The sequence below is a fragment of the Anarrhichthys ocellatus genome, unplaced genomic scaffold (assembly GCF_004355925.1).
Source record: "Anarrhichthys ocellatus isolate YVR2014 unplaced genomic scaffold, GSC_Weel_1.0 scaffold52, whole genome shotgun sequence".
NCBI classification, from domain to species: Eukaryota; Metazoa; Chordata; class Actinopteri; order Perciformes; family Anarhichadidae; genus Anarrhichthys; species Anarrhichthys ocellatus.
In genome coordinates, this window is record NW_022280082.1 from 1637409 (window position 1) to 1664651 (window position 27243).

The 27243-nt window shown below is 40.5% G+C and overlaps 1 protein-coding gene across 3 annotated transcripts; it reads left to right on the forward strand.

Moving 5' to 3' along the window:
- Positions 1–3106: 3106 nt before the first annotated feature.
- Positions 3107–13485, forward strand: LOC116396071 (transforming growth factor beta-3 proprotein-like). Of its 3 annotated transcripts, none has more exons than XR_004213573.1 (8): positions 3107–3863; positions 8216–8379; positions 10004–10133; positions 10298–10405; positions 10560–10725; positions 10971–11124; positions 11611–11956; positions 12332–13485. XR_004213573.1 is itself a non-coding variant. In XM_031870458.1 (8 exons), exons 1-7 carry the CDS (start codon positions 3518–3520, stop codon positions 11767–11769), a joined length of 1227 nt encoding a protein of 408 aa, XP_031726318.1. In that variant the 5' UTR covers positions 3107–3517; the 3' UTR covers positions 11770–11810; positions 11897–13485. The 3 variants fall into 3 exon arrangements, 2 of the variants coding, with proteins under 2 accessions (XP_031726318.1, XP_031726317.1); XM_031870458.1 differs by having other exon boundaries at positions 11611–11810; positions 11897–13485; XM_031870457.1 differs by having other exon boundaries at positions 11611–13485.
- The last annotated feature ends 13758 nt before the right edge of the window (positions 13486–27243 follow it).

Here is a 27243-nt window from a genome sequence, read left to right on the forward strand (position 1 = left end):
GTAATCACTGGAGGACGCTTGGAGTAAAAATGAACTTTGATGGTGATGGCTAGGATCATGTCTAGGAATCCCCAGACAGGTTGGAATAGTACAATATGTGTGTGTGTGTGTGTGTGTGGGATGATGTAATTTCTGTGCACCAGTCCAGTCCATGTGATGAGGTGAGTACGGCCACCTGATGAAGGCCAACGACCCCATTACAGAATCTCTCCACACAAACTTGATAAAACAAATAGAAATGGATGCTCAACCCATAGTTACAGCTGGAAGAAGATTTATAACTCTGCCCTATATTTATTTCCAATTTTAATACAAGCAGAGAGCAAGAATGAAAGGAGGAGAGCTGTACAATAGTGGTGTTGATAATGACAATTAATCAGATATAGATCTTCGAAGTCATTCATTCTGCATTATTTTGTTTTGCAGAAATGATACTCAAACTAAAAGTGGCATTTCACAAAAAAAAAAAAAAGACTTGTTTGGTGGAATGTACAAACATTGTAGTAAAATGTCTGGACTCTTGAATGTAGGTTGCTTTCCATAAGCATTACAAATAGACTCTTTAGTCACTTCATCAGCTACACCGATGAGACCTAGTCGTCCAGTTCAATGCTACTGCAAGCTACAACCTCAGTAAATTAAATCCATACCTTTCTAACATTGTCAAACAAAAGTGAACACAATTATATTTGTAAAAGTAGAATTTATGGCCGAGCTGTTGCATTGGTGTCCTTTATAAAGTGGGTACATTTCTATATAACAGGATCCTCTGAAAATGTACAAGATGTTGAGTTTCTCTGCTCTTATGTGACATACAGACACTGACGGCAGAGATTATTTGTTATGCAGCATCACCTGCTGGCTTAATGGAGAACTGCCAACACAACTGTAAATGCCAAAGGATGCGACAGAAGCGGCAGCAACATGGAGACAAGGGAACTCTTTTATGACATCAGAAGAACCAAATGTTCACTTGACTGTGGCATGTAAACTTGAATTTAAATACGCCACATTAATTGAAAGGTATATTGACTGAAGTGTGTCACATAAACCAGGAAATTATTTACTCATAGAAGATCATCCTCAAGAAGAAAGATCACAAAACAAAAGTGGTTCACACTTGCTGAGAGAATACAATCACAAATGTATGTGTGTCACAGTTTTTCTTTTGAGATAAGCTGTAACGCAATGCAACAAAGTAGGCATGGAGGACTGTGGGAAAGTGGCTAACGAATACCAGTGTGCTTGTCCTAAAATAGTCTCACAATGACTATGAAGACTTCTCCTTCTCTGCTCATTCTTGGATCATGCAAGAAAGCCCAAACACCCATTTTGGGTTTGGATCGCTCAAACGTCACTGAGCCAAAGTTATCAATGAAGAATTTTCCGGCTGAGCTTGGACGGACTTTATGGGAAAACAATTTCCAAACAATAAACAGAAAAGCAACACAATTCCTATGACCAAAATCTTAAAGACAACAGATACTTAGCGGTTTTATCATTAAACTGCAGAGCTTTTACAGTTCGGCTGCTTGAACAGCGCAATGGACACAACTTCACTGCAACTGATATACAGTATTTATAGTGTTGGGCAACAAATTGCTGATTGAAGCCCATTTCCATGCAAGAAGTCAAAATGACTCAACATCATGCACCGTTCACAGATAATGAAAATAAATCACATCACGCTTTTGGCTTTAACTGGAGGAAAAATAACAGATAGCAAGTGAGATGATGTCAGACGGTGCATGAGCATGTATGAAAGATTCATTTTCATTCAAGTATTATAGTCTGTTGAGGAAGAAATGACCTTGTTGTATACATATAAAACCCCAAAAAAAGCCAAATATTGACCAAGTTTGGACATTCTACGAAATCATTCTTGCTTTGCAAACTGGTGGGCAATAGAAACACAGTGAAATACCACACCCCATGGGTAAGGGGCCTCTAGTGGTTGAGTGAGCTGTGACCTAAAATAGGTCTGAGAATGTGGATATGCTCTATATGGATAGAGATAAAACAGACTGTGGGGGGAGACACATCTAAAAGATCAAATACCCTTAAGGGCCTGCAAATGAACCCTCAGACATCAGCGCATATGAATTAATTTTGTGTTGGTGGTGGTGTGCAGAGGGCATGGGAAAATCTGCACTGACAGAAGAAATGGGTCTTTTGAACAGTAATGCAAATCATGTTGCCAGAATGAGCATGTCATTTGAGAGCATGTGCTGAATTGTGTGGATCTTTGTAAGAGGGCTCAAGCAAAAGAAGAGCGGACACGCACCCAACTATGGATGATCAGAAATGATCTTTATGAAATGATAATGTGTAAAATCTATTAACCCAGTTATTGTGAATCGGACAAATAATATGAAATATTACTCTCTTTTGTCCAAGAAAAGTGTATGACACATTTGTGAGACTAAGTTTGAACAGAGCAATAATGTGTGAACTTTAGACTTAATATTTCAAATCCCAGACTTGGATTTGATTGTTGTGCTGGTCTACATTTACCTTTAAAACTGACCTTAAATCAGGCTGTCGGAGGACAATCAGAAGCGAACACGGAGCTTTTATGATTCAGAAGAGAATAAACATCTTAACATACTGGCGTCCAAAAAAAGTGTATAATTATACAATATCTTAAAACTCTGAGAGAGGAAATATAATATCCGAATCACCGAAAGTAATTCGCCACTAGAGGGAGCACGACCCAGGCTACAGTGTGATGCACAACCAGGAAAAACATCAGTTGATCTGAGAAGCCTGTAAGATCCCTATTGATATTAAAACACATTACAATTCAATAACGGAGGACCAAGATAGACCGAGGACAGCTATTTACTCCACTTCAGACGCCTTAAGTAAGAGAAAACTGGCGAGAATATTAAGGCCAAAACGTTCCAACTTCATAACCGCTCATAAGATTGTCGTGGAAAGAAAAAAACTATTTTACATGTTTATTAGTTGATGCGTGATGCATCGCAGTGAGCGCTGTTATGATTTGGGCTCCACCGGGTGCCTGCGGTCCCTCCTCCATCAAACGTCAGAAACGAGCGGTATAAAACACGTGAGGCCGTACCGACCGCTCAAAAGTCGCATATACCTCGTTAACCTGACAGACTGCGGTCTGCCTCCGCACAGACAATAAAGAGGCACGCGATCTTAACGAGACAGAAAGAGGAGAAACGTGCCAAGCCGTGGGACGACTTGAATCTACTGGATTGAGCACAAGAATGCAAAAGAAAAGTTTGTTTCTACAGATGCGTTTGTGCCGGATACATTTTTACAGTTTCTGTTGTTCGGGACTTTGAATTGAGTAATGTCTCATGGGCGAACACACACTTGGATTCCTGCTGATAACAAAAAAGGGACTGCCACAAGAAAACTAATTAAGTGAGGAGTTTTTCATCATTAGTTCATAAGGAAGTTAAAACTAGTTGACACTGACCTCGGCAGTCCTCGCCTGCGAATCTGCACATTTCAACTACCGAGCGAACCAAATGCAGAGAGAAAGATGCATCTGGGCAAGGCTTTACTGTTTGTCCTCCTCCTCAACTGCGCAACTTTGAGCTCATCTCTGTCGACTTGTGCCACCGTGGACATCGATCATGTGAAAAGAAAGAGGGTCGAGGCGATACGAGGTCAGATTTTGAGCAAACTCCGGCTGACCAGTCCTCCACACTCTCTCGGACCGAATAAAATCCCTTATCAAATCCAAGCGTTGTACAACAGCACCAAGGAGCTACTGGAGGAGCTCAGGAGGGATCGGCAGCAAAGTTGCGGTCAGGACAACACAGAGACAGAGTACTATGCCAAAGAGATATACAAATTCAACATGGTCTACGGACCGCCAGAAAGCAGTAAGTGTTTCTATTGCTGTCTTGTTTATATGCTAGTAATCCACGGGTCCGTAGTGCGTAATTACGCACTAAATTAAGAGTGCACGCCGAAAGCCCGAGCCAGCTAGACGGAATCTCAAAACTTCAGCTAGGCTCCTATGTCATTCATAAATATCTGCAGTATTAAAAGCTTGTAATTCAGCAACTCTTTGTCGCTGAGTTTTTACTCTGCTCCACAATAAAGAAACATAAAAACACTGATTTAAAAAAAGCATTTGTGTCAGATAGGGCTTCCCCACTTAAAGATAAATTCCCTATTTTAATAATCACACAATTAAAATAAGATTCACAATCTATAAATATGAAAATAGTCTTTCAAAATGTAACCTGCTGGCCACAAGATGTTTCCTACTTCAACGTAAAGTCCATTCGCAGTGTATGTGTGCTGGAGGCATGAAGTTGCCACATCACACTTGTGAGTTGCACACTGGACCGCAGATGGACTTCCAGACTATTTGTGATGTCACATAATCATCTTGCAGGTACGCGTGTAATACTTAGACTTGATGAATGTGAAAACAGTTTTTTTCGTGTCAAACTGCACAAATATCATTCTGCACAGTGAAGCTCAAACATCCAAGTGAACAAACAATAAGCAAAACATATTTCTGAGTGGATCGGGGACTTTATTATGTAATATTTGTGACTCAACAGTTTTGTAAAAAAAAAAAAAAAAAAATGTCAGAGCTCTTTTATGTTTTGTAAAACTAAACAGTGAATTAGCTGTGCACTTGGACGGTGTGCTTTGTTACTGCAGTGCTCACCAACCTGTTTCAACTCTGCACCAGTGTTCCAGGAAAGTCACTCTCCTACTCCTGACTCCACTCTTCCTCCTCTCGTTTTTTTTTTCCCTCCATGGATTCTGTCCTTCTCCCCAGATGTTCCCACTTCCTTTCCCGTCAGGCCCAAATGAGAGGGACATCTGCCCAGGCGGATGGGGATGCCTTTAGGAGAAGAAGTAGGAAAAGTGAACTGAGGTGGACAGGAAAAGTTAGCTGATGGAGGCACCTCCCCGTTAGTCTGGATAGAGGCATCCCTCTCTCGGTCGGTCTGTACAGTGGTCCCATGAAGCCCTCGCATTCACCGACACATCATTTAGATGGAGCTTAGAAAGACCCCACTTCCTGTCTTGGCCAGTGAATTACCCACACGGGTGGCCCATGAGCATGAGATCACTTACTGCACTGCTCAGGTTTAACTTTGCTAAATTGAGTGTGAAACTGAGCCGGCATCCGTCCCCCTAAAACTTGAATGATTCCACTGTGCCGTCACTGTGCCGTAACATTTCACTGCTTGGTTAATAATGAGCTTTATCTTGTTGGTGAAATATTTGTTAAGATTATCGGTAAAGTCTTGTTCGGCTCACATTGTTTTTATTTCAAGCGATTTGTGCTAACCCAGTATTCGGCGCAGCCATTTCCTTTATAGAAACAAAAGCTATGAGTGGAAAACTTTTGCTGAGAGGGACATGTGTCAGCACTTGAGGGAGATTCATACAGCATGTGGGCCGACTGAGTTTGGATTACAGAGAAAGTAGAATAGGATAAATGCTGTGCGTGTGTAGGAGCCAAAGAGGGCCTCATTGTCCAGAGCAAAGCCAAGACCATTGCATCACAGTCCCTTTGAAATCAACAGGTGTTTCTCAAAAGACCTATTTTCCCTCAGCAATGTTCTGTTTCGAATCTGGCAAAATGTTTTTGACAAAAGCGGTAGGTGCCTTGCGTTGGCGTGGTGGTTTCATTGGATTCAGAGCCACAGATTAACTTTGTGATGCAAGACACAATAACATACACGTACAGTTGGATGAAGATCAGAGTTTCTTTCGACGTAGTGTTATGGTCTTTATGCCCGAGTTTGATGCGATTAGCTGAAAAACAGATGTAAAAAGGCAGAAAGTCAATATAACAGCATAAGTGCTGAACAGATGGAAGTATATTTATAAGCACGCACTCAGATACTTAAAATGTCAACAAGCTAATAATATTCTTAAAACTGTGGTATTGGCATGGCAGAGTGTTTTTAATGTGTCCAAGATGATGTCATACTTGGAAATATACATTTTTGTCAATACCCTGTATATCCACATCCATACAGTGAGCCTACTCTCTCAGCTGGTTAATGTGATTTTCATATGCTGGAGCAAGATCAACAGTTTTATAGATTCACTCTCACTCTACTCTGGGAGGGGCAACTTTCTTCAGTTAAATGACCAGCAGATTAACACAATATATTGTGGATGAAACACAGAAATTACATCGTAAATATATATAAAATATATTACATTTCTATATATTCTGCATCTTCATCATGTTTGCCATTTCATAGAAAGTAAATAAAGCCCTAAACGTTTAAGTTTTCCGATCAAAACTCAAAGCATATACAAGTTTTACATATATATACACGTGTGAATGGGAAGCTCTATTGTACCTACTGTAGCCCCACTTTATGATATTTAATTACAGGTGTATTTTTACACACACACTTTGTCTCGTCTGCTTTCAGTCCTCTTAACAATAGCTCTCCCACAAATGATGCACGTCATAAATAATTTCTTCCTGTTTTGTCAAAATCAGTCACAATATTCTCGGCCAACTCTCAGCAAGAAAGCAAATTAGTCCATTTAAACCAAAATAGACACAGGCCCCTAAGTGTGTTGGCCCTTGTGGTTTAACAGGACCAGAAGCCTGGCTTTGTGGAATACAGTTTTGACTCGTGGCCAGTCACATCACTCTCTTTCCCTCGGTTAATGTGGGCAAACACACACTCGCTTTTTGATGGTTTTTGAAGGTAAACTGTTGACCTTTGGTGGATCTGAGGCAGCTCTGTGAACCAAAACAAATCTGTGACAGGTGCAAATGAAGCAGAAAGCTGCTGGAAGACTGGCAAATTACTACATTGAGAGGCTGGACTGCAATCATCGGAAAGATTTCCTTTTATAGCGTGGTACGCGTACAGAATCTGGCAAATGTCAATGACTGAGGTTGAGTTGTGGAGAAGTCATCATGGTCAGAAAGGGGTTTGGGTCCAACAAGTTGTCAAGTGTGGCCGAGGATAGCAGGGTTTTTGACACGCAGATACCAGGGCGGTGAAGTCATACTAAGCTCAATAATATTGCTACTTCAATTACAACATTTTTATTTCCACCAAATATAGACAAAATGTGTTCGAGAAACACTGAGGAATTTTGATAAGGCAAGCAACCACACTAATCATTCACTGTGGGCTGATAAACTTAGTGCCAGCCATGAAAGAGTCAGTAAACCCAACATCATATTTTAGGTGTGAATGGGTTTATGAGTCTATATAGCCATTATGTTCATATTAAAGTATAGCTTTATTTCTGAAGCAATACGATACAGTATATACATATATAAAAAAAGCCCATTTCATTGCCATCTAGAGTTTGAAATGATTACATTTACTGCCAACTCAGTTAACAGAGTACAGCACCTCTTTGGAACACCACTGAAATTACTCTGGCATCAAGCGTATACAAGTTTGATCCAAAGAAACCCCTCGCCCAACCCACTTCTCCCTCACTCAGCTGGAAAAGGTTCAAAAAAGTTTTCAAAAGTTTCAGCTCCTCAATTGTACAGATTTGCCGTTTTCCCTTGTCTTCTTATTTAGCAAAATTAGTATTTTTTCGGTGTTATGTACTTTTTAGTGTTCGTCAGATAAACTCTTGGGCTTAAGAAAATTTGGATAGGCATTGTCGTCACTACTTTTGTGATTGACGAAGAGATTACATGAATAATAGAGAAAATAATTGGCTGATTAATCAATAGTTGCAGCCCTATTGTTAACTTTTTGAATGTTCAACATTCACAGCCTTAATGTCAGCTGCAGACATGAGTGTTTAGAAGTATCATTTAGTTGTTATGGTGCCAACATCTTGTTCATAAGGACATTCTGGTTTTGCACAGCAGCTTACCAAAAGAGAACATGCACAGGTTTAAATAATAAAATGAATGATGGTTGAATTCCATTTAGCTGCTTCTGTTTCAGGGTCGTGGTTTTGTGCATACATGGCTCACTGTCACACTGTAATGACTTACTGGGACTCTAATACAACAGAGCCAGTTTTTCCTACTATGACGAGTCAACATGTCTGCTGTGATGAAGGCCTACTGGAAGTCTTTTCAGTTAAACAATTCAGTATGAAGGAGATCAGAATGCAAGTATTATGTTGTCCAGAGGTCATGTACCATTCGAGGTCCGTGTTCGGACATAAACTGCTTGTATTGCATCAGAACTTGATACGAATTTCCAAGCCTCTTCTCTCACAAAACTTTTATTGTATTCCTTTGATCCAGACGATCTGCTCTACTGCCCAAAAGGCATCACCTCTAAGGTTTTCCGCTTCAATGTCTCCGCCATGGAGAGGAACTCAACCAACCTCTTCAGAGCAGAGTTTCGAGCTCTGAGGGTACCAAACTCAAGTTCCAAGAGGAATGAACAGCGGATTGAGCTCTACCAGGTGCGTAAAGGTACCGTTTCCTTGTCCTTCTACCAGGATCAGAGGCAAAGCTCACGGTCAAGGCAACAAAGGAGCTTCAAAGCCTCTTTTCTTTGTTATTAGATGGGTCAAATTGTCAAGAACATATCTTACATAAGCTGTTTAGTTGTTCTCCACAACATGATTTCAGGCCCTAATTGGCAAAGGGAGTCAACAAAAACTAGATTATGGTTTCAGGCATGCATGGGTAACAGCCAGACCAAAAGCCAAAAAGCACAAACAGGCCTGCAGAATGTTAGCAGAACCGTGACAGGGGTACTGTTAGTGCAGCGCTGTCAGCCCAGATCTAATGCAGTCCTCATTTTGGTTATGTAGAGGTCTTTATTCTTTAGTCCCTAAAACAGTAGGCAAAGTTTATTAGGCAGCTAAAAAGGGGCTTTGGTCTGCTGATTGTGATGATGCAACACAGTAAGTCAACGTCATCAGGTCCCTGATCTTTGCTTGTAATGTCCTTGGCATTAACGACTCAATATAAAGCAACTTATTGAAATAAAATTGAAAACATACCACCATACACAGATACTCTGGTCCTCAGATGAGGTTAATCTGGTGGCCAGCGTTACACAGGGGAGAGGAATCCTGAAGAGAGCCGACGAGAGTCATACTCGAGTGAGACATTTTATTTGTTCATACTTTCTTCATAAGTCATGGAAAGCATAAATGTGTACATTTGTAATGTTTTACTCCAGAGACAAGTCAGGGGCTGGACTAGTAATTTACCATTGTGTTAACGCTACTTAATACATTAGGTGCTCCCACTGTACACACAGAACAACCACAACTACCCTTTTAAGCCAAAGCTATGACTGCACACATCATGATGTCTATATATCAATATTTTCATATTGTGGAAAAATAAAAGAACTAGAGGTAATACGAAAAAGAGTTTGCTCAACATCAACATCCAACGCTGCAGCTCTAACTTTTTTTTAGATTATTGTTTTGGTCTCACGGCACAATAATTTACTGTATTATTAAATATCACTGCCTTCTACAACCGCGTTTCCTCCCACAGCAGGCAGCTAATTTCAGCAAACAAGCTTTGATAAACTAACTATAACCGACCTGGCTGAGGAACAGCATACAGTACAGACAAGGCTAGCTACTAGTTAGCTAGCTTGTTTAGAAAGTAGAACAAGCTAATGAGACAGATATTTCCCTCAAAAGGGAAAAACAGAGCGAAAAAGAAGAGTGAATATTGGACTTACATTTGTCAGTTGGACACAAAACAGGAGAGCAATGGCACAGCTAGTGCAGAGCAAATTTACTGCTGATCATGTGGCTTAAGTCTTGTTTAATCACCTAATTGAGTCTAATGTCACATATATGCTGCGATTTCATAAACTTGTTTTCCCCCGCCTACCATCTGTTTGCATGCTCCAGTAATCACATCTGAGCTCACAGCATGATTCATTACAAGTGGATAACTAAAACAACAATCACGAGTATGACGAATTGGAGCTTCTTCTCGCACAGACGTCCTCCCCTGTGTCCGCTCTATTCTACGTGTTATTTTGTTGAAGCTGGTCCACTATTGAGAGAGAGAGAACTTTTTAGAGTGACCGTTATTATTATCGCTCTGCAGATTGTAAGGCCAAATGAACACATCAGGAAACAACGCTACCTTGCAGCCAAGAACGTGCTGACCAAAGGTACTTCAGAGTGGGTCTCCTTCGATGTGACTGAAACAGTGCGGGAATGGCTGACGAACAGAGGTAAGACTGTGTCCTTTGTTGTCTCTAAAAGCTATGATTATTTCCTAATGATCATCCCATGTTTGACCTCAGAAATGTGAGCAAGTAAGCATTGTATTTTAAAGAGGGAGACTGTTAACTCGGCCTTCTTTTTAGAAATACTCTTTTCCATTGTGTGCTACCAGGAACTAATCTGGGTTTGGAAATCAGTGTGCACTGTCCCTGTCACACATTCAACCCAAACGGTGACATCATTGACAATGAGAATGAGGTGCTGGAGGTGAAGTTTAAAGGTAGGCTTCGACAATATTTTGTCATATAGTTATTTATGCCAGGTGTCAGTTTAGCTGCAATGGATTGTGTTGCATATTCATGTGGTCCTTAATCCAACAATTTAGAAAAAAGTCACTAAATAGTTGGTTTAAGTGCATCGTGTCTATAATTAAGGTGTGGATGGAGACGACGAGCAGAGTCGCTGGGATCTGGATCAGCTGAAGAAGAGAAAGGACCAGTACCTGCCTCACCTTATCCTCATGATGATCCCACCCCACCGCCTGGACACTCAGTCCACACGCCGACGCAAGAGAGCGCTGGACACAAACTACTGTTTCTCGTAAGGGATACATGAATGATCTTTAGAAAATAGTGTACAATGTTAGTACATTTAGTCTTTGGGTCAAATCCTTTCCGTTTCTTAATCACACAATTGTGAAAAGCTTGTGCTTATTAATGCCGTATGCATCAGCTTATACACATATTATAATATCCCAAAAGAAGATATTTACTATTAGGAGCACCATTACAAAACTTGATTTGGCGGCTAATTTATTTAACTATTGCTGTGCATCGACATCACAGAAACACGGAGGAGAGCTGCTGCGTTCGCCGGCTCCACATCGATTTCCGTCGTGACTTGGACTGGAAGTGGATCCATGAGCCCAGTGGCTACGATGCCAACTACTGCTCCGGGCCCTGTCCTTACCTGAGGAGCTCGGATACAACACACAGCTCGGTAAGAAGCACCGATCCCACAGTGAAAATTACAACACAATGCATATAGTTTGTCATTTACTTCTAGTGGTAAATAGCCATGCAGATAGTTCTAGTTTCTTTGTTTTGAAGTGGATATCCCAACTGAATTTGGGACCTCTGCTTCTCAATAGGGGTCTTCACGGGACAAACACTTTTCAAGACTTTTAAACTACTTTCTACCGAAAATGTAGTCACTATAAAAGAAAAATCTACCAGGGCCGACTGTGGCTCAGTGGACAGAGCGGGTCGTCTCTTGCCATTCGATCCTCGGCTCTCGTCTGCGTGTCGAAGTGTCCTCGAGCGCGACACTGAACCCTAAGTTGCGTTCTGGGCGCGTCACAGCATTATTTATAGATACTCATAGTCGAGCTATCCCACTGATTTAATCTAGCAAGTTTATTATCAAGACTAAATCCCTCATGAGATTATGAATATAATACAATCTCTCCTGTGTGCTTTCCAATAGCTGCTGAGCCTGTACAACACTCTGAATCCCGAGGCATCGGCCTCCCCCTGCTGTGTCCCTAAAGACCTGGAACCCCTCACTATACTCTACTACTCTGGACGGACCCCCGTAGTGGAGCAGCTCTCCAACATGATCGTGAAGTCTTGCAAGTGTAGCTGAGAAGACGTGAAAGGCGAGGTAGCACGGCAGGATTTTACTAGGTACTGACGAAAAACCCATGCTCGATGACTTTTGGACTCTTAGCTGTGACAAATACTTTCCCTGACCCTGTGTTCTCATGGCCTAGATCTGAACATCACTCTGGAGGTCACACATTTTTGTAAGGATGCAGATTTCTCCTAAAAACGTGAGGTCATCATTCTTTTCTATTTCTTCCCCCACTCTGGATGACAAATAGTTATTTTCCTCTTTAAAAAATCCAAACCAAACGTCATCTTGCAATCAAAGCATGCTCTTTCAATATTTCCCTCTAGATTTGTGAAGGTCGATAACACACTCCTAAAGCTAGATCGGGAGGTGCTACAAGTACAATGAATGAAAGAGACTTACGTTGTTTATTTTACAATATTTCCACCAAATTCTAATCTCTAATCTCAGTAGGGCAGTTTTCCTGTCTCTAGCCGTGGGGTGATATTGTCAATAGTCACAAATATAGATTGTGCTCTGCTGAACAATGGAAGGGTCCTTTCAGGCTGGATGTTATACCTTCACCTTGTCTTAGGTTCCCTTCCCTTCAAACCGTGGACACTATCTTCAAACACAAAAGGAGAAAGGACAGACTTGCTGCTGTATCCAAAGCCATAGCTGTGGTCAGGGAAAAGGAGAGCTGAGAGAATGCCTGCTGGATTTGCAATGGAAAGTGAATGAACAAAGAAGTTGAGCCAAACTTTTTTTTTTTTTTTGGCCAGCCAGTAGTAATGGCCTTTTTTTTTGTATTTGCGGTGCATCTAATAGAATGGACAGAAGAAGAAGAAGAAGAAGAAGAAGAGGATGGGGACCTGTATAGAAGCGAAGAACTGTGATGGATACAAGCCATGAGCACACTGCCATTCACTGGAAGTTTTCATCTCTAACAGGTTCAAATTATTTATGGACATCAAAGAATATACTGGAAAAGAACATGTGTTACGCAACAGTATTTTTATGGAATTTCTTTTTCACGAATGGCAGATTTGGTCTGTTATGCAACTTGTCATATATGGATTGTTTCATTAACTGGGACAAAAAACAACTTTATCTCCATCGGTGGAAACACTTTTATATTAAACTAAGGGTACTGTTACATTTCCTTGTGACTAACTAACTAGTTAATTAGTATACAAACTAATCAGTAACAAACTAATTAGTTTGACTTGTTGTATGTGATCCAGTATATGTTTGACGTCAGTCTTATCGTATTAAAAGGGGACTATCCCCAGAAAGTTGAATCAGAGCACTTTTCTCCAGCAATAATTGCAAATGTCGTGTCATTTTAAATGCAGTGAAGTCCTTCGCTCTCCTATCAACTCACCCGTCACCAGTCACTCCAGCCAGCTGACAAGGAATCGCGTGTGTAGTTCCCAAAAACACTGCAGTCTTTCATCCCTCTGCTCCCTCTCTGTTTGTTTTGGTGCTCCTTTACAGTGTGAAGCCCTAATGGAACAAAAAAAAAAAAGAATAAGGGAGGGGGGAAAAGTCATTACATGACAGTGGCTGGATGTACAGTTAGACCTCATTAGAGTCAGGAGAACGATTCTCAATCCCTGTACTTTTTGACATTCGCCCAGTCAGAGTCATCTTGCCTTTAGGTGATATTTAGATGAGGTTTTTTTGCAGTAATATTGTTTGATTGACTTGTTGATCGTGATTGTTATTAAAAACACAAAATGCAAAATCTGTATGAGCCCTTTTTAAGTCTCCAGAATCACTCCAGCTTTGCATTGCATTCAGTAGATAATCAAATGTAATAGATCTGTAAAAACATTTAACTCCAAATTAGGAAATGATGGTCTTGTCTGCCATGTTGAAATGCCATTTAAAATGCTATTTTTTCATAATGCTTTGGTTCCATACGAACACAATTTTTCTTACTTGATTCTCACCAGTCCCACCTGTTTCCTGCAGGCTTTTTTTTTTTTTTTTTTTTTAACCAGAGTAATAAATTCAACGTCTCTTTCTCTGGAATTGTTCCTTGAGACCTTTCCCAGGCAAAAAGCAATTACTTTTATTTTCAGTACATATTAATGTGCCGACATCACGTTATGCTCTTATTGTTCATGAATGCTAAATCACACATTAAACTGAGAAACGTATTTTACATGTGGTACCACTTTATGATAACACCCTTTAATTGATCAGGAAGACCACTCCAATGGACCCTTTGACCTTTGGAAAAGAGCTGCAGAGTATCGGGACCAAAGTATTATTTCCTAACATATTAACATTTAAACTGAATCAATGTTTTATAGAAAGGTAAATCCATTGCACGTTTATTCATAAATTACTAACATAAAAACTGCAAACTTGTTGATCTATTTTGAAAGTGAGAAACTAATTTTATTATTTGCAGCTGCAGAATTGATGGCTTATGTGAGATGCATTGACCTTTATTAATGAAAGGGAAAAGCAGCTTGGTCCTGCCTAATACCACCTCAAATGTTGTTCTTATTAACGGCTTATTATTGGTCTATATATCATTACTAAATATTTTATCAACCACTAATAAAGCCGTATAAAGCCCTTATTAAGGGTGCTGGCAGCATGCTTATATCATTTTCTCTACTCAACTGGCAATCAGTCGCACAGATTTTGGAGGGGGGGGGGGGGTCGGGGGTGTTTTGAGCTAATATGGACTGACAAGTAGCCAGAGAGAATTCCCTTTCTCCGTGTGCCCGTTATTGTTCCCTGTCACAATCAATCAGAGATGAACCATGATGAAAACACAAAGACCAGAGGGCATGACGAGGTCTGAAAACAGGGCTCAGGCTTTAATGGCTTTGCAGACAGCCTTGTACTAACAAACGCACATTACTGGTAAAGAGCAGCCGTGCCCCATGCATGATTGACTTTTAACCTTCAGCAGAAGTCATGCCATTTTCATACATTTACGTCCACCATTTGTCCCTAAAACACAGCAATATTCTTGTGAGTTTAACATCATATAACTGCTCTGCAACTGCATTTCACTGTTTACGTCTTCAAGTCAGCAAATGCAACCAAAATGGGGGACTCCCAGCAAGAGTCAAATAATATAACTGATTCTTCCAGAGTATCTTTTCCCGTGTCGGTGTAATGGAAGCAGGCTGAGGGGTTAGCGATGGCAAGGCCTTTCCTAACAAAGGCAGGAGCTTGGCTTGGGTCTTTCAGTTCGTGCAAGGAGTCATTTTGGCTCATGAAGCGACTATAGCCACAATTTTCTGCAAAACACCACACAGGCAGTGAGAGGCTCACAGGGAGAGACATACAGCGAAGCGTATGTTGCAGTGATGAGACATGTTTGTGTGGGGCGGAAGCTGCACTGACTACAACAGGAAAGCCCTGCAGCGCATAGCGAACACAGCTGGAAGGATCATTGGTGCCTCACTCCCCTCACTCCCCTCCCTGCAGGACATATACGACACTCGCCTCACCCGCAAAGTGACCATGATTGTGCCCGACTCCAGCCACCCCTCACACAGTCTCTTCAGCCTCCTGCCCTCTGGGAGAAGATACCGGAGCCTCCATGCTCGCACCACCAGACTCTCAAACAGCTTCGTCCACCAGGCTGTTAGGAAGCTGAACTCTCTGAACTCTCTCCCTCCTCTCTTTTAAGACTCCCCATGTCCAACTGCTGCTAAATCCCCATGTCCAACTGCTGCTAAATACAGATTGATAGTTTTTTTGTTTTTTTTCTCTTATTATATATATATTGTCTAAATGTTTTTTTTTAATCTATTGCACTGTATTCACTTTATATGTTTATATGTTTATATGTTAGACTAGAGAGAAACGTCTTTTCAACTCCCCTGTATGTCCAGTACATTGTGGAATTGACAATAAAGCAAACTTTGACTTTGAAATGTGAGACACAGTGTTAATATTCAGTTTTTAGATGTATCAAGGTGGCACACGAAGCAAAATAACATTCACAAGTTGCACCACACGAAAAAGAACCACAGCGAGCAATCTCATCTCTTCTGTAATTGCATACATCTTTCTGCTGAGTCTGGGCTTTTTATTTATAGCACCAAAGAATGATTTGAAGATGCAGATAAGGACCTTTTTTTCTGGGGGCATGCTGACCACCTCAACCCCAAACCTGCAATAAAGCTATTTCCAGCTCCCAGCTAGATGAGCGAGCCGTAATCTGATTGGAGTTCAGGGTCCGTTTCTGGGTTGTAGTCGGACTTTCTCAGAACTTGGGCTCTTCCAAGACTTTACCAATGATGAATTGCATGACACGTAAATGCACAGAGGTTTGGAAAACTGTGTCTGCTGCTATTCCCTGAGCAGATTAACAGATGTAGAGGGAGAAAAATAAATTGAGAGGGGGAGGTGAGAGACAGACACAGAGAGGGAAAGTGTGTGTGTGCGTGTGTGGGAGACAGAGAGACACACACACAGAGAGAGAGAGAGAGAGAGAGAGAGAGAGAGAGAGAGAGAGAGAGACCTGAAAAAAGGACTGTTGCTGCAATAAAATCATCAGGTCACATCAGACCAGTTCTCAGGCCCCAGGGTGGAAAGAGTTGTGTAATTCAGCAATTGGGATAGCACACACACTCTCTCTCTCTCTCTCTCTCTCTCTCTCGCTCTCTCTCACACACACACACACACAAGTCAAGCCAGCAACCATAGTTACTGGAAACAAGTGAAGGGGTGAACAAATATGTAAACACATATCAACTTCATAGACCTTTATAGCTAAACAAATGAATGGGAGGTCTGGATCAAACTACAGCATTATATTACAGAGGAGTGTGTTTCCGTGACAGAGGGATGGAGCACGCACGTGGCCGGAGCGAGGGAAAATAGAGACTGAGAGAAAGGGAGAGAGACAGAGACCCTGTGAGATTATCATTTGCACACCCTTTAAATCAGGATACGACAAAATGTAAAATGAATTAGTCCGAGAAGACACGTGAATAACGTACAGTAAAGAACGATTGGTTAAGACGTAGAGAGGTTAGAAATGGTATAAGGCAAAACCGTGGCCCTTACAGCGACGATGTAACTTTTGAAATAGTTTGAAAAACATTCTTCAATCTTGAGTCTAATCAAAAGGTATTCAACACAAAGCAGGCTTCCTCAGTTCAACAGCCACATTCAGACTAGGGCTGTCCTCGACTAAAGATATTCTTAGTTGACTTCAAATCTTGTGTTTACCGGAGATGCACTCATTAGTTTATTGGAAATAAGTCATTCAGCATGAAAAAAGCATAAAATCTTTGTCGACTAAGAGGGACCAACACTAACTCAGAACAACTTAAGCCAAGCATAAAAAAAAAACGTTTTCCTAAATTTTTAAATAGAGCCAGTCCTGTGACACAGCTGGGGGTGCCAATGCAGGGGGGCACCCCCAAAGAAATGCAGGGTCATCCACCCAAAACATTGAATCCGGCTCAGCTTTTGCTGCACCGAAATGGGACTTCATCTGATAAGGCACCGTGTTGGCTAATCAAATACATGCAAGTGCACATTTCTGGTGGATTAACTTTATATCGTGAATGGTGTGTATTGTTTATCTTTGTGGCGTCTGATGCCTTTTAAACGCAATAATCTGTCTCTCAAACTGAATTTCCTTTTCTTAGGGGTTTTGTCTCTACAGCCTTATTTGGTCTGGCGTGACCAGCAGTTTATGGTGGTTAATATCAGCAAAGTTAAGACAGAAATTTTGCTGTATTACAAACACCAAATTACATAATCAGGTCGCTGATTTTAGTCAGGCTGTTATAGGCAACCGAGTCGGGGAAGGTCTCAGTTTTACGTTACAATCCATTTGCCCACTGGCAATAAATAAAAGATTAATACATGTAAAAAAAACACATCGTAGCGATACAATGTCTGCTAACAATGTTTTTATGGTTATGTAAGGCACTCGGCACTCAGCAGAGATTGTGATCTTGATTAAAAAGAAAGTCAAGACTTACTAGGATCTTTCTTAACCTTATGCAAAGTGTTTTTTGTGGCCCGAACCTGACCACATGTGGTGTGCAGACTGTGAATCCCACTCTCCGGTGTCACAGTCCTGCCTTTCGTATAAGTAAAGTCATATATAAATGTTATTTGTCAGGGTTGTGTGACTGTTCAGCAAAAGTCTTGCTTTAATTAATTTGGATCTTTTACGACATTACATCAAAAAATACAATATTATCCTTTAACAGCTTTCAATCTTTCAATAATAACTCTATAAAGAATGTTGATACTCATCATGTGACCACCAGGAAGACATGGTCACATATACAAACAGTCAAACTGCACAACATCGTGACAACAAAACAATAAAAAGGACTCCTTTGTTTAGAGAATCTGTGTAACACTGCCAACGGCAGGGTTTAGGTTTCCCCTAGCTCATTTATTTTGTCTCCGTAGCTGTAAACACCTTCTCCATTTACATCAAGTTATAGGCCCCGATGCTTTACCCGCCGCTATATAAACCCTCAGAGAAACATGAGGACTGAGGATAAAGCAGGACGGCTGTGTGGCATGTTAAAGCATCCTGTGTGTGTGTTCAGCTGGACTGCAGGGATTCTATGCTCACACATGGACATATAGGGCTCGTGAGAAAAAGAGAATCTTAAATCATGTGGACTCCTGAGCGGTAATTCTCGTCAGATTACCCTCTAGGCAATGGTTACACCGGCTTTCTCCTCCATCCTCATCCCAGAAGTGCAAAGCAGATTGATGAGGGAAGTCATATCCTTAACAGCCTCCTATACAGCTGCCTCCACTCAAACAGGTAATGGAGACCGTGTCAGCAGGGCGCTTTCTCCTGCACAAGCTCCAAAATGAGGACTTAAGTGGTTTTGCTAAGTTTATTATCTTTCTGCCTGTCTGGGCATACTGTATGTTCTCACAGTAACTCGGGATCAAACTGGTGAAAATAGCTCTGCAGCTGTCTCTCCACCAAGAACAAGAGATTTATGCCCCTTGGATAAAGGCTAAGGAACGCAAAGCGTAAAAGTCACCAAGTCAATAAGCTGCAAGAGGCCCCAGCAGATGTACGAAATGCTGAAAATAAAAGCTTTCTTCACCACACTTGCATCATGCGACCTTGCATTAAAGGAACAGTGCGCGATCTATTGGCAGATATTGATTATAATAATAATAATAATAATGTGTTTTATTTAGTGTTTAATCACTTGAAACTTTAAGAAAATACTGGATATACCAACAAGCCTACTGCCTTTGGATTTATGCATTATACATATGTTGCTTGTGTTAATGTTCTTTGTCTTTTTCAAATATTGTAGGAAGAAATAAGTTTGTATCTTGGAGAACAAAGTACATGAATGGATTAAACAGATAAAATATACAAAAGAAAGGAAATACCAACAACTACACATGCATGCTCGTCCCTTCAGACAGTGAAAGCGTGATTCAATGGTGGAATGTCCTGCAGGAAAAGTTGCTATGCCAGCATTGGCAACATCTGCCTACTCTGCATAGCAACCCCAAAAAAAGAGTCTGGCAATATGGGCAAAGCATCTCAAGAGAAGGACAGAAAATGTTGCTAATAGTTTAGCCTGCTGCTCAAAGCAGTAGCTCGGGGCAAGTATAACGTTCTCTCCGTGTCTCTCACAGTTTAGCGACGGTTAGCAGAAGACTAAACTATAAGCGTCATTTTCTCTCCATCTCTGAAACTGTATTGTAGCTCGCTAGAACATCGGATCACAGTATTTCATCTCAGAGCACTTTTATGGCCAACAAGTTAGCATAAGATAACAGGACGGTAGTTGTCATAGAATTGCCGCTATATATTGGCATAAGGATCACGATCGGGAAGATGTCTGTTGGTAGTGGTTTAGGACAGAGCAGAGCTGCAGGAGGAGGGCTGTATGTTTAAATTCTGGTGTTTTCGTTGCCTTTTCCAGAAAACTACCTACCCTGGGGTACCGCTGGAATTCCAATGTGCTGAAATGTAATTGTGGAATTTTTGCCCAATAATGCCAAAAATAAACAGCCTCCCCCAGCTTTAATGTATGGTAGAAGGGAGAAAGTCTCCAGGTGTTTCATATATTGTAGAGTTTGGAATATAGCTGAATAAATGAAAAGCAGGTATTTCCTAAAGTAATCTTTAAACAGGTGTCTGCGGCAGAGGTTTTTACCACTTTATGTTCTGCGACTTTGTAATAAAACCTAGTATAATATGCATTGCCAGGTGCAGTTGAAGTTGGTGTAAAATGCCTTTTCCATCCTAATTGGCAAAGTCTACATTTAAATTTGGACCATGTGCATTCAACTTGGGCTGTAGTTGGGCTTTGACAGAAGCTGTTACACCAATCAAGCATTTAGCATTTAAAAAAACGAGTGGAACAACAGGCTTACAGTGATAATGGGCCATCATAAAAGAGTCAGAAAGTATCTTTGGTCTGGTACACTTTGATAAAAGCAACAAACTCAAATGTGCACTGAAGTTTTCCAAGTGAAGATAAGTCTTTTCAGTTTTAACAATAACTTAACTGTTCAGTCTGTGGATACAGAAAACTGCACAGTTGGACTTTTCTGTCCGTTTAACATACACAACCTAATGCCAGCATTACTCAACAAAAGTGGAAAAAGTCAAATTTGTACATCTCTAATAGCGCCGTAATTACTCTTCTATTAGTAACAAGATATTTCAGCCTTGGTGTTGCCGAGTAACCATGCAGAAGCAAAGACATGCTGTTCGTCCACAAAGTCAATGAGAAACATGTTTGGTTTGTGCCTCCCCATTAATCTGCACGAGACCTCATGACTCCTTTGGCTGGCAGCGCTCCACAGGCGACAGGCTGCCTCACACAATGTGTTTGTGTGTGTGTGTGTGTGTGTGTATGTGTGCTGTAATGTACAGCAGGCCTAAAATCCTCCATGAAAGTTTGCACTTATATGCGTGTACGTGTGTGTAGAGGCTATATTAGGGGTTGGGTCGTCATAAATAAAAGGTGCAGTTTCATTTATAGGGTCCACATCCCACAGCAAGGCAGACCACTTTGCTACAATAACACTATTCTACGTGTCTAAAGCTACTTGTATTGGTTGACATACAGGTTTATTGTTGGAGCGGCTGATAACGGCACAGCCCTGCTGGCAGACATACCTCTAGTTGTCCAAATGTTATGTATTTTATACTATGATCTTCGTTTTAAAGCATTTGGTGTCTGTATTATCTGCTGGATTTATTCCCTGGCATAGGCACTTAAAAAGTGAAATCCTTCACATATTATATTACAGCGGGTTTACAAGAGAGGTGCCACCACAGCATCAGCTCGTCTACTTCTGCCTTCAATCTGGATTCGACTCTATAATTTACACCTTGTTGCCAGTGGGGCTGTACGTTTGTGTAGGTCAGGCAGTAGCAAAATCTGATAAAATTGCTAGTGTACGAGTGTTCCTTCGATCCACGCATGTAGGATCTATAATCTGTAACCTACTATGATATTTAAACAAACATGGCATAGTTTTCAAGTCACATCCTGTCGTCACTGTAAACAAAAAGCAATATGCAGCCCCCCTCTCACATTCCCACTACATGCTCCAACACACCACAATGAGATTTGGACTTGGCAGGCTGCGCTCTTAAAAACAGTCACTGATGTCCTGATGGAATTGGCCTCACAAGGAGTGCTCTTTTGTCTTATGATGGCGTTTCCAGTGAAATCGGATGCCTCTAAACAAACTGTTGCTGGTTCAGTGTCTCTGCTCTCTAACGCTCAGATAATCTAATGTGTCCAGATGACTAAATCGGATGTGTAAACATACAAAACAAGAAGTCTTCTTCCTCTGTCACCACTGTTCACCCCTCCATCTGCAGACTCCAATGCGATTTCCCTTTTTGTATTCCCTTCCAAGTAAAATAGTGGTTTCACTGTGGCTGTAAATGGAGCTGATCAGCTGTGTGTTGTTATGTTTGCAAAAAACGCAAATAACAAACATCCTTGTAGTCAAGCTGCGGGGCCGTCCAACGGTCCACTTCTCCAGCCCAGTGACTAACATGCTTCTTTTATTACACGGATTAACATGCAAATTCAGTTTTATCTTTTCAGCACCGCAAACATAATCAGTGTAATAGAAAACAGAAAACCCAAAATTTCCAAAGATGGAATAACAAATACCATTTCCACTTGAGAAGCTGTATTGACTAATTCAGCTATTTTAATTAATTTCTCAAGTCAGTAAGTCTATTTTTACGGCATTATGTTTTCACTTACTCTCTGGCATATTTAAAAAGGATCCATTAACCTCAAGAGCACAGATTTGCCGAATGAACACTGCAAACCTGCTAAGCATATTGATGAGTTACTGTTCCTTCTCACAGTAACTCCACGCTCAAAATGAGCTCTCATATCAACAATAAAGGAGGGGCCGAACAACCGTTTCTCGCAGCAGCAGGACATGTTTGTATCTTTCCAGCTGAAGTTAGTTTGCTAGCATTTGTTGGCTAGCTGGATAGCTACTTTAGAGTTGTTGGATGGTGTTGGATGCCTTTTTGGAACAACTAGTCAGCGGTTGGTTGACACACAGGATTGGAAATATAGGCCTACACAAGTTCAGCTGACATTTTGGACAACTACATGAAAGTTTTGTTGCAAATCTCTGTAAGCTAACATATGATTACCCAAACCCCCTTTCTCCCCCCCTTTGTCCCTTCATGCAAAGACAGTTGTGGGGCCTGTGCACCCACCAGAGAGAGGAAACACTGAGACACTTGTTGCAGCAACAAAGACCCGGTTTAAACACACTTGGTTGTGTAGGACTCCCAATTACGGGCCATACAACTTGAATCCATGTTTCAGTGATACATAATGGTTTCATGTTTTCCAGGTTTTCTTCTCTTGTCTTATTAGATTTCAAACAGTTTCATCCCTGTGACAACTCTAATTAATCCACTATTTAATACTCCTTTCAGGTATGTAGACGGCAGAGCACTCAAGTAACTGGGTCAGAGCTGTGAGAGAGTACAGACACATTTTTTATAACGACTGGTCTTCATATAAAATTTTAGTAGGTTATTTAATAGTGGAAAGTTATTTGGGTACCAGTTGATTTTTCCGATGCATGTTTAATTTTTTTAAATTGTTAAAAATCCACACACAGGGGTGTATTTTACCTGCTTAAAGACAACAAAAAATTTCTTAGTTCGAATGAATTAAGAATAATTACACAATATTCAAAACTAATAATATCCGAAGCAATATCCAAACCATGCAGGAATAGCTTTAGCGGGCTGTCGTGACATTAGCATTTAGTTGTTTGTTTTCTAATTTCCACAATGATTAGCTAACCTGGCTCACAAGTCTCCAGAGTACATTCAGTTTGCACGTCAGCAGGCTCTCTGCACTCTTCTACAGCATATTTATGGTGTCAGCACTGCTCATTTTAGTTTGTACGTGAGGCGTCAAAAAGAAAATATATGCCATTACATGCACAGCTAAAGATAAGCAACACTTTGTCACAGTAAGAAAAACAGCAGAGTGAGTTTGTCTACAGTGAAGTGAAGTTGCAAAGACACCATTGTAACCGCAGGCCGTTTGTTGTCAGCATGGGAATGTAAAGAAACAGCAGCCATCTTTGAATACCGAATACTTGCATGTACATTTAACACTAATTTCCCTAAGGAAAATACCCAGACGCCTCAATCCTTAGTTGAGACTTTGTGAACTGTGAATTTTGAAGAGTCAGTAACGTTTATGGTAGGATGAGACTTAGCTAATCCTCTGTAATCTTCGTAACACATTTTATAACCTGCCATTAGCCAGCAAAGTTTCACATGGCCTCTGTTTTCGTTAATCCACCTTTATACATGGTTTACTGTACACTTGCAATTAGCTTTGCCCAAAGCTTCCTTTTTTAGGTGTTTGTGTCCTATGACTGCCACCAGGAAGCGATTCCATGCATGCATTTGCAACATTACTTGAGCAGGATTTGGTTTTCTTTTCAGCCTTGACAATTACACACCATCTCCCTTGATTACTGTGCGTCAGATCGGTCATTCATCTTTCATCAGTGCTGTAAATGTAGGCAGAAACCACAGGGTTGTACTATTTATAAAGTCTCACAATGGCCATGATCTCTACTTCTGGCTTCGTTTTCACTCCATCCATTACGATCTGATAAGACATCAAGGCTACTAAACAAAAGATGGAGATCTAAGAGCAATCCTCCCTCTTTTCAGAACATAAAACTGTCCAGAGACAATTGAGTTTATGGGGAAATGTATCAGGGAATTTCCAGAGAAGAATCCCCCTACCCCTTTAGCTTATCTTAAAATCATTTGTCCTTTGCCAAGAAATGCTTTAAGATGTCTGCTATTCCTTCGAATAAGTGTTGTGAGTTAATACCAAAATTGAGGTCTGTGTTTGAACTGTTTCACAGGCAGATCTCCAGTGTTCAGTGCCCACACTCTCAGGGGGGTTGCACGAACATCTGTTATCATTTTTTTTACTTTTAATGACATAATGTTTTAATATGGGGTTCAGGGTACACACACTGATTCACCAGCCTTTTTAAATGAACAATTGAGCCAGCAGGTCAACCATCAAACACCAAGAAAATTACAAACTCACTGCGCAGTCAAAGAAACTGGTACCTCATTTTAACATAGATTCTGCAGTCTGACCTCAAATCACTCTGTTATTGCATGATTGATAAACCCAGGCCCCTTCTTTAAGAAAACCAGTTCATTTGAACTCTTTGGCAATCAAATCCAGGCCTCACCCCACCCCACACATTGTAAAGCATGAGTCACAAAGTAAACAATATCTGTGAAGAATTTCCCAGCAGTGGTACTCGTCCCGTACATGCTGGGTGGCACTGACATTCAGGCGTCTGCTGGTTCACTGATGGTTTGCTTACTGTTGCTATCAGACAACATTTATCAGATGGATTGGATGAATTAATCCAGAGGCAATACTTCTCTTCCAAATGTTAGGCCTCACACAGAGAGTGCTGTGCTTTGGAGGCAATCAAATGCAAACACGTTGCGGTTTCAATGATACGTTTTGAGTCAAAAATGTGTCATCTCGCTAATACGAGCTGGAGTATCAAAGCAAAATAAAACCACAGTCTTACATAATCACAGCCCCTCTGCATTGATCAATCACAGCTATTGAAATGTGACTGGGAGTGGATCCCACAAAAAGATTGCAATGTCAGACTGAAGCATTGACAATCACGGAGCACAGCGCCAGAGCTGCAGGGAAAAGAAATTTGGTAGAGAACATAATCTGGTAGAGTTGTTGGAGACAGTGAATGTGCAGCTTTATCTCTGCCCAGAAAAATGTTCCCTGCAGGCTGTCCAGTGGTGTCACTGGGCTCTCATTAGCATGTAGCTGCTTCACCGTGAGCACAGTTTCTTACCTCAAGGGATCAGGGGTGCATAGCCCGTCATCTGGCTCTGATTTAAAACAATGAAGGTGGAAAAGAGTTTTTTTTTTTTTTCCCTTCCCCCCCCAATACAAGGAGAGCAAAAAAAAAAAACTCATTTCGACACTCTCATTTCAGCTTCTCAATTAGCTTTCTTGGACTATCAGCATTTTGGATGCTCTCACTTAAAGGAGGTTACATAAACAACCATGCATTGGCCAATTTAATCAATGCCAAGAATTTACAACAAAGAAAAAGAAAAGGATTTCAATTTCATGTCCAGCTTTCATCTTCAGAAAAGATCTATTGCTGTATATAAATGTCAACTGTGCCGGATTATGTGACACACACATTATGGGACACATGATTAATGTATTGCTTTGAGGAACGAAGAATAACCTTGTGAGAAATTATTAATTTTCTTCTTATTTTCATCACAATTTGAGCCCTTCACTCAGTATGTTTATTTCCTAATGGGTGTTTTCTTTCCCCAATCTCAATCTGATGAACAAAAAAAAAAAAAGAGAGTTTTGCTCAGAGAGTAAACAGAAACTTATTCAGTATTTTATGCTATAACTACAGACACGGTTTCCTGTTTGCACTCCCGGTCTTATGGTCCCAATTCTAAATTGTGCCATATGTTCCAAAAATTACTTTTTGCAAAAGCACATCCAGCAAGACCTAGAGTTAAAAATAGACACCAGGGAAATTTGGAGGTTGTTCAGGTATGTTGTTGGTTAGCTTCATATGGTAGATCCATTGAAGCCTTTCTATAATGATCAAGTATATCTACAGATGTGGTTGGAGAACAGATTTATAACAGACTTGTGTTGGGATTCTTTGGCTGAAATCAGATTAGATGTTAATCTTTAACTCGTAGCCATTACTGACAAATGTATATGGTGCTTTAAAAAAAGATATAATTGTGAGAAAAATAAATAGGAGAATTAGTCTCATGTATCAAAGTCTGAAAATATGGGAGGGCTGAGTTTGTGTAAAGCTTTATATGCACATGCAAAATACACACAGACGTTACCATAATGATTTCTCTCTTAAAAGGAATATAGCTCATAATTTTTGGGAAATGCTTTTTTGCTTCCTTGATCATGTTTGTGCATTAGAGAGAGTGGGTTAGCTTAGCATGAAGACTTGAAGCAAGAGTAAACAGCAAGCCTATCTCTGTCTCAAGGTAAAAAAAAAAAAACTTGCCTATACCAATATCTCTAAAGCTTACTAATCAACACATTTGTTATGTATTTTAGGTGCCGGCAGGAGGTTGAACTTTGGACGAAGCAACGACAGCAGTTTCAGCAGAGTGGCATCAAACTTTTCACCAAACTTTTTGCAATAAAGTTAATAAATGTAACAAAAAGTCAAAATATTCCTTGAAGACTCGCCTAACTAGGTTGATTTTTACAATACGATTTATGTTGGCCAAACAGGAGAGCTGCTATCTACTCTGTCACATTGAAAGTGAAGGTTACTAACTCAATATAGGCCCAGAAATACAGTTGGTGAAAGTCAAAGTTTTGACATACAAAGGTACTGGGGAGGAAAAACTGATATTGGACTTATTACACCTCGTCTCCCTTGATTGAATTGGATTTTAATTTAATTTCATCAGACAAATTGGACTTGCTTCATCTGATATTTTATATCTGAGTTACTGCATTATTGTATCTATTATAAGTAATCAACATGTTCTTGTACTTTCATCCGACATCTTCTGTTTTACTGACTTTACTTTCTCATATTCAGTCTTAGAACCACGTAATATGTATTTCATCTATTATGGGCGCTGTTACCGTGTGACATTGCACTGCATGACATTTACTGCCTGTAATACTTTACAATATGCAATTTTAAGCGTATCCTTGTCATTACAAGTTGTGGTAGATAGAATGACCAGATAAATACCTAAAATGCAAATGTCAATAAGTGTTCGGAGTCCAAATTCAGAGAAGATCTTTTCAGGGAAGGCTCATGAAAAAAAAAAAAAAGCTGAGAAACGCATTGAAAACTTTCCATTTCCAAAGATTATATCCGTTTGTCTCCCCAACTAAAGACCCCTCTGAGACTATTACACTTACCTTTAGGTTTTACTTACTGTGACCC